Source organism: Artemia franciscana, chromosome 19 (genome assembly GCF_032884065.1).
Source record: "Artemia franciscana chromosome 19, ASM3288406v1, whole genome shotgun sequence".
NCBI classification, from domain to species: domain Eukaryota; kingdom Metazoa; phylum Arthropoda; class Branchiopoda; order Anostraca; family Artemiidae; genus Artemia; species Artemia franciscana.
Window position 1 is genome coordinate 2,335,123 of NC_088881.1, and position 8,717 is coordinate 2,343,839.

Here is an 8,717-nt window from a genome sequence, read left to right on the forward strand (position 1 = left end):
ATTTTAAGCTCCTATCTACAAAAATGTGGAATTTGGTATTTTTTGCCAGAGGACAGATGATGGGTGCGTGTTTATTTGTTGTTGTTTTTTTTTTCCCAGGGGTCATCGTATCGACCAAGTGGTCCTAGAATGCCACAAGAGGGCTCATTCTAACGGAAATGAAAAGTTCTAGTGCCCTTCTTAAGTGACCAAAAAAATTGGAGGGCAGCTAGGCCCCCTCCTACGCTCATTTTTTCCCAAAGTCAACGGATCAAAATTTTGAGATAACCATTTTGTTCCACATAGTCGAAACCATAATAACTATGTCTTTGGGGATGACTTACTCCCTCACAGTCCCTGGGGGAGGGGCTGCAAGCTACAAACTTTGACCAGTGTTTACATACAGTAATGGTTATTGGGAAGTGTACAGACGTTTACAGGAGGATTTTTTTTTGGTTTGGGGTGGGGTTGAGGGAAGGGGGATATGTGGGAGGATCTTTCCTTGGAGGAATACGTCATGGGGGAAGAGAAATTCAATGAAAAGGGCGCGGGATTTTCAAGCATTACTATAAAAAAAACAATGAAAAAATAAAAATGAAAAAGTTTTTTCAATTGAAAGTAAGGAGTAGCGTTAAAACTTAAAACGAACTGAGATTATTACGAATATGAGGGTTCTAAAAATACTTTAACATAGAGAGCGAGGTATTTAGGAGGTGATAAATACCTCGCTCTTCATGCTCAAGTATTTTTAGTAATGTCAATTATTTATTCTACGGCCTTTCTAATCAGGGGTCATTCTTAAAGAATTAGGACAAAACTTAATAGAATAGAATAGGTTTTATTTGCACAATCTCTCGTAGTCATAAAACTAAATGGCGCTTGTGCTTACAAAAAAGAAAAAAGGATTAAATCAAACGACAAACAAAAAATCAGAAGGCAAATAGTTTAAAATCAACAATTGTTATACTTTGATACAAAGAAAGGGATGAATGAGTTGGAAAAACGATTTGTGCGTGAAGGAGGTGCTGCTAATCTGTCAAATTTCTTCAACCTAGTACTTCGATGTTTCACTAAAACTGGTTGTAGTATCGATCTGTATTTATCACTTCTGAGAAGATATTGGCCAAATTCAAGGATCAAACTGAGACGACGCTCTTGAAGAGAGGGAATTTGTAAAGTGGATAATGCTAACTTATATTCGGTAAAAGCATCGCACAATATTACTTTGACTGCTCTTTTTCTATTGATTCAAGCTGGTCACTTAGGTAAATAGTGTTATTGACTTGTGGGCCCCATACGGGACATGCATACTCTAAAATTGGTCGAATGTAAGTAAGATAGGCTATCCTTAGTTGTGTCACTGAAAAACCAAATCGACGCATTAGTATAAGTGTCCGCATCGCACTATTTGCCTTTTTGATAATTGTATCGACATGGAGGCTGAAAGAGCAGTCGATGCTAAACTTGACACCAAGCACTACTGCCGAAGATTCACTAGGATAAGGAGGAGGAGGGCACACAAAGTCTCTCCTCAGGGGATTAAAGCGAAGGATTTTAGTCTTTCCTTCGTTGATTTGGAGGCTGTTCGCAGCACATTCATCTTTGAAGTTGTTGATTATTTCGTTACAGAATTGGGGGACAGCCTCAGACTTCTCAACAATGTACTTCAGTAGGACTGACAACTCGTCTAAATACTTAAATCTTTCTTTATAGCCGCAAAGGATGAAATTTATCACTGCCAAAAACAGAAGACTAGCGAGCTTAGTACCTTGTGGGGCTCCGCATGTAAGCTCGACCCATTCGGAGTCGGTATCTCCTGGGAAAAGACTGTAAACGCACTGATAGCGGGCCTGTAAAAAATTGATCACTAAAAGGAGAATATGTTTTTGCGCACAAGAGTGAGGTATTAACGAGGGGACAAACCCCCTCATATACATAATAAAAATATAAGAATATAAAAGTTTGTTACGTAAGTTAATTCTTAAGTTACGTTTATTTTTTACTAAGAAAACGTTCGCTAAAAATTAAAAGTTCTAGTTGCCTTTTTAAGTAACCAAAAAATTGGAGGGCACCCTTAATGTCTCAAAATCGTCTGATCAAAACTAAGAGAAAGCCATCTAGCCAAAAAAAAAGAATTAATATGCAAATTTCATTTTAATAGTTTATGTGTGGAGAGCCAAAATCAAACATGTATTAATTCAAAAACGTTCAGAAATTAGATAAAAAACCCAGTTTTTTCAACTGAAAGTAAGGAGCGACATTAAAACTTAAAACGAACAGAAATTACTCCGTATATGAAATGGGTTTTCCCCTCCGCAATCCCTCGCTCTTTACGCTAAAGTTTCACTGTTTGCCACAATTCTACTTTTTAAAACAATTAAAAACTTTAGCGTAAAGAGCGAGGGATTGCAGAGGGGACAACCCATTTCATATACGGAGTAATTTCTATTCGTTTTAAGTTTTAATGTCGCTCCTTACTATCAGTTGAAAAAACTAGTTTTTTTATTTAATGCCGTCAAGAGTCGACACAATCTATTTTTTTTGCTAAGGCTATCTTGGTTTAGCTTACATGCAACTTCAAAGGTCACTTAGAAATTTTATCCGGACTTTTCCAAATCCACGCTTGGAAACAAAAATTCACTCGTTTTTCGCCTTCATTTGGCCCAGCATATTAATGTGCTGGTAAGGATAACCTTTTATAAATTTCGGTTGCTTTCTTTATGTAAAATTTGGTCTCGAATGTTAAATGTTTTGCTTTTCTGGGGTATTTAGGAGTTAAGACTGGGAGTTCAGAATAAATTCGGTTTTGAATCGAAAGAAAATTACAATTATTATAGCTTGAACAAAGGCAATGTTACGCCTATTCTATGACGTCAAGAGTCGATACAAACTATTTTTTTTGTTAAGGCTATCTTGGTTTAGCTTACATGCAACTTCAAAGGTCACTGAGAAAATTAACCGGACTTTCCCAAATCTACGCTTGGAAACAAAAAATCACTCGTTTTTCGCCTTCATTTGGCACAACATATTTTTTCTACATTATTCCCCATGGTTTAGAGACTTTAGCTGTAAGTTTCAAATTGATCAAGGAAATGAACTTATTTTTACCCGAAAACCCTTCCCTAATATACGTTTGCGGTCCACCTAGTCCAGGTAATGATCCTTGAAATTTTTCAGCCAATCTGAAAGAAATTCTTAGACTCTTTATTGGACCCTGTTTTCGGCCCTTTGTGGAGGGACCCACTTTTTCTTTCTTGTAATTTTAAGTTTCTTTCGTGTAATTTTATCTTTTCTTGTAAATTTGTATTACCTTCGCCTAAAGCTTTAAGGGCTGATCTTCAGAAGAAAATTGCCCATTTTAATCCCGATTTCTTGGTGACTTTGCCCAAGATATTTTTTTCAGAATTGGCCCCTCCTGGCCTGGAGAAATGCGACAATTAGCTTCAAATATATCAGGGAGAACCAGGCTTTCGGGCCCACAAATACTCTTCCCCTTACGAAAAATAAAATGAATGATCCTCTTGGTCCAGAGACCACTGAAAAAAGATTTATAAATGTTTATAAAAACTTGAAAAACATGAAGACACTTTTGAAAAGAGTTTTTCAAGGCTTTTTTGGGCCAAAATTGAAATGGGACATGCGCCCCAAACTAAGATTTTATTGAACAAATGGATTCACTTGGTCTTAAAACGTTTAACTTCGAAGTTGTTTAAAAAGAAATAATTGGGCCTTTTTAGGGCCCCATTCTTAGGCGAAGCAACCTTTTTATCACTTTTTTCCGAAGAGGTAGTTCCCTTGACCGAAAGACTTCCAACAATAAGTTTCAATCCAATTGGAAACAAAATATTGTCCCAGTTTTTGAGGTTTCTATCGCAAACCCCAATTTTTTTTTCAAAAGGAATACATTAGCCCAGAAACTTACGAGTGTAAGTTTCAAACTTTTCGGAGAAAAAAAAATTAACCTTTTATTGGGGCGAACTTTCTTCTGCTCTTTTTCTTGGTCATTGGCCTCCTTAAGACCCGAGAATTAAAGATGTTAATCTTGAGAGGACAAGAAAAAATGGCCCTTCGGGAGCCCTTTTTGTGGGGGAGGGGGACAAACTTGCCTCTTTTCACACTAGGTTCTCCTTGGGCGTTGAACATCGAATGTAAGTTTCAAACTAATGAGGGGCAGCAAGTTTTTGCCCTGTTCTGGGCTCTAAAGCCAATCATATTTCTAACTTTCCCATCCGACGATTCTTGAAAGTTTCAAGGCGGTCGGAAATTTTTTTTCTCGTGCTTCAGGATCCTTGTACGTTTTATGGATAGAAGAAGAGAGAGAGAGATAGATAGAGAGAGAGAGAGAGAGAGAGAGAGGAGAGAGAGAGAGAGAGAGAGAGAGAGAGAGAGAGAGAGAGAGAGAGAGGAGAGGAGAGAGAGAGAGAGAGAGGAGAGAGAGAGAGGAGAGAGAGAGAGAGAGAGAGAGAGACAGAGAAAGAGAGAGAGAGAGAGATTTATATCTGTAAGTGTAGGACTGATCAGGAATTAAAGTCTCTTCGGCCGTTCACAAACCCCTAAATCCCTCCCCCTCTAGATAAAATGTGTGCTTCTCTAGATCCAGTGAATAATCCCTGAAAGTTTCGAGCCGATCAAATACCCAAGATTAAACATGCTCCCCTTTTTCTATTTTAAAACTTATATGTAAACAATTAGCAATTTTCATAATTAACAACCATCGCTCAAGTGGTCTTGGGGGTTATGTCATCCCAAAGGCATACTTACTGGACTTCTCCACAATTTTGAACGAACAAGCAATCTCAAATTTTTGATTCCATATCATAGGAAGTTACAGAGAACCGGGCAGCGAAAACAGCGCATGGAAGGGAGCTTGTTAGCTTCTGATCACTTTTGACTCTTAAAAAGGACAATAAGGCTTACAATTTTTAATTGCCTCCTCCCTAGTCTCTTACAGACTGGTAGTGAAAAAATGATGCTTGAGAGGCAGATGCTCTTTACTAAAGCAGCATTAGAGTATTGCCTCTGAAAGAAAATGAATATAATTAATAAAATTTAACTAATAAGAAGAATATAGTAAGTGATAAGTAAAATAATCAGACAGTTCGTGGTAACGAACTGTAGTAAGGAGCGTCCCGGTTCAATAGTAAATGAAACTCTAAAAAACAGAATTGGATTTTCCAATTCTCAAGAATCGAATTTTTATGCTGATTTTAAACATATAAGTTTCATCAAAATTATCCTTTGTCATCATAAGTTATGAGCCTGAGAAAATTTGCCTTATTTTGGAAAATAGGGATATAGAATCTTAACGAAAACCAAACCATCGTATTCAGCGTATCAGAGAACCCTCTTGCAAAAATTACAAGCTCCTATCTACAAAAATGCGGAATTTCGTATTTTTTGCCAGAAGACAGATTACGGGTGGGTGTTTTTATTTATTTATTGTTTTTTTCAGGTGTCATCTTATCGACCAAGTGGTCCTAGAATGTCGCAAAAGGGCTCATTCTAACGGAAATGAAAAGTTCTAGTGCCCTTTTTAAGTGACCAAAAGAATTGGAGGGCACCTAGGCCCCCTCCCACACTCATTTTTCCCAAAGTTAACGGATCAAAAATTTTGAGATGGCCATTTTATTCCGCATAGTCGAAAACCTTAATAACTGTCTTTGGGGATGGCTTACCCCTCCACAGTCCCCGGGGGAGGGGCTGCAAGTTACAAACTTAGACACGTGTTTACACACAGTAATGGTTATTGGGAAGTGTACATCCCTTTTTAGGGGATTTTTTTTGGTTTGGGTGGGTTGAGGGGGAAAGGCTATGAGGGAGGATCTTTCCTTGGAGGAATATGTCATGGGGGAAGAGAAATTCAATGAAGGGGTGCAGGATTTTCTAGCATTACTATAAAAAAACAATAAAAAAATAAACATGAAAGTTTTTCAATTGAAAGTAAGGAGTAGCATTAAAACTTAAAACGAACAGATATCATTACGCATATGAAAGGTTCTTCTCCTCCTAAATAGCTCGCTCTTTATGCTAAAGTATTTTTAGTAATTTCAACTATTTATTCTACGACGTTTTTCTGATTCAGGGGTAATTCTTAAAGAATTGGGACAAAACTTAAGCTTTAATGTAAAGAGCGAGGTATTAACGAGGGGACAAACCCCCTCATATACATAATAAAAATATAAGATTACTAGCTGTTGGTGGGGCGCTTCGTGCCTCACCAACATCTAGTTGGTGGGGGCACTTCGCGCCCCCCAAGCCCCCCCCGCGCACGCAAGTCGTTAAACGCCATATTAGTTACGTGCCAATGTAGTTGTGTCCCTGTGTCCCACCTGTGAATATATATATATATATATATATATATATACATATACATATATATATATATATATATATATATATATATATATATATATATATATATATATATATATATATATATATATATATATATATATATATATATGTTTTAACTACGTAAAACTTGCGAATATACAACATTCTTCGCTGTCCCATTGTCTGTGCATATAAATAGATTGTCAGGTTTACCGACTCTTGAACATGCAACATATAATTGTCCATGGGAAAAACAATCCGTATTTAGATCTATACCGCATTTTTCTAATGATTGCCCTTGAGCTTTGTTGATGGTGATTGCTAATCGAACATTTATTTATACAATTTGCATTCTAACTAAAACGAAATTTATTTCAAAAAAGAAAAATTTCGATAAGATTATTAATAAGGATAACAGATTATATTTACCTATTAATTTTACTTGTAAGCAGATTGAAGATATTAATTTACCAGAAATTTTAAATCAGCGGCATGTGAAACAGGCCCTTCCTAGTAATTTGAATTATAATGATAGTCCAGTTTTAACTTATAAATTTTCAAAAACTATTGGGCAAATTATTTTTAATTATAATTTAATACTAAAAAGACTAGATAGTGATATAAATTGGAAACCGGTTTGTAATTGTAAGCAACTTGGCCCATTCGTAAATCCTACTTACAAACATGTTATAACAGGGGACTTGTCAATAATAAAGCAAGATGATCTTCAAATTATAATGAATAAAGGGGCTAATTTCCGTCTTTCTCATCATCTGAAACCATCGAGTGTTCTTGATGGCCTGGAAAATGATTTTGATTTATTTATTGATATGTGGTGTGAGAAAGAGAATAAAAATAAAGAGAGTTTTCTAAGTTGGAAGAATTTAATTACTAGTAAAATAAGAAATAAAATATATTCTAACTTAAAAAATAGTAACACTAAATCATTATTTTATAATGCGAAGATTAAACAAGCAATTGCTAATCTAAAGAATGAATTTGTAATTGTGCCAGTGGATAAAGCTAATAATAATTTTGCCATAATTTGTCAGAAGCTGTATTGTGATATCTTAAAAAGGGAGTTATGCTCAACTAATGTTTACGAAAAGGTAAATATAGAGGATGAGAATTTAATTGAAAAGACTGAAGAAATACTTTTTAAAAATTTTAATATTAAAATAAATGACAATGATAAAAAGTTCCCTTTCCTATATTGGACTGTAAAATTTCATAAGAATCCCCCTAAACCACGGTTTATTGCTGGAGCAGCTAAATGTCCAACCCGCATTGCTGCTATTGACCTTTCTTTAATTTTAAAGGAAATTGTAAATAAACTTAAAACCTATTGTTCTGGTATTAAAAATTTTCGAATTTTAATCCATATTGGAGTGTTAATAATTCACTGCAGGTGATAGATTCTTTAGCAATGGTTTCAGCTAAAAGAATTGAGTCTTTTGATTTTGCGACAATGTATACTAATTTATCACTTAATGTAGTGTTTGATAATTTAAAAACTGTTATCAAGAAATCTTTCCTCTTATCTAGTAAAAGGTTCTTAAAAATAGACATTTATAATAAAAAAGCTATATGGACAAATTGCTTTAATACTACAGTTAACTTGAGATGTTACAGCTTGGGTATGATTTTTGAGTTATTGGAATTTGTTTTATACAATACTTATATAAGATTTGGGGGTGATTTGTACAAGCGAATTGTGGGAATTCCCATGGGGAGGAATGCCAGCCCATTTATAGCTGACTTGTTTTTAAGTCAACTAGAATATAAATATATGATGGATAAGAATAATCCAATTAATTTAAAACATGCTTTGTCAAATAATAAAAGATATTTAGATGATACTTTGGTCTTAAATTGTAAGGATTTCATTGATATTTCTAAAAATATATATACACCAGAGCTTATTCTTGAGCCTAGTCATGGCGCTGGTCATGAAGATCATTTCTTAGATTTAAATATTAATATTTGTAATAATAATAAATTAAGTTTTAAAATGTATAATAAAACGGATGATTTTGATTTTGAAGTGATTAGTTTCCCATTCCCTGAAAGTAATGTACACTCAAATATTACATATTCAGCGTTTTTCTCACAGTTACTTCGTTATGCAAGGATTTGTAGTAATTATATTGATTTTAAAAATTGATGTAAAATCTTAAGCCAAAAATTGATATCAAGAGGTTTTTCTGCAAATAAATTAACTTGGCAATTTAAAAAATTTAGTTTTCATTATAACGAACTTTTAAATAAATATCAAAAGAATTATCTAGAAATACTTAAAGAAATTTTCAACTAATTTCGGAGAATCGAGAAATGTTGTCGCAGCGCCATTTATTTTGAATTGTGTTTCTAATTGAGCGGATTTTCTTAAAACTTAGCCACATGGT

At 34.7% G+C, this 8,717-nt stretch overlaps 1 protein-coding gene across 1 annotated transcript; it reads right to left on the reverse strand.

The window, feature by feature from the left end:
* Positions 1 to 877: 877 nt before the first annotated feature.
* LOC136039163 (uncharacterized) lies at positions 878 to 7,915 on the reverse strand. Its single transcript, XM_065722673.1, has 2 exons — positions 6,993 to 7,915; positions 878 to 1,829 (listed from the first exon to the last, which is right to left on the reverse strand). Exons 1-2 carry the CDS (start codon positions 6,996 to 6,998, stop codon positions 1,200 to 1,202), a joined length of 636 nt encoding a protein of 211 aa, XP_065578745.1. The 5' UTR covers positions 6,999 to 7,915; the 3' UTR covers positions 878 to 1,199.
* Positions 7,916 to 8,717: the final 802 nt, after the last annotated feature.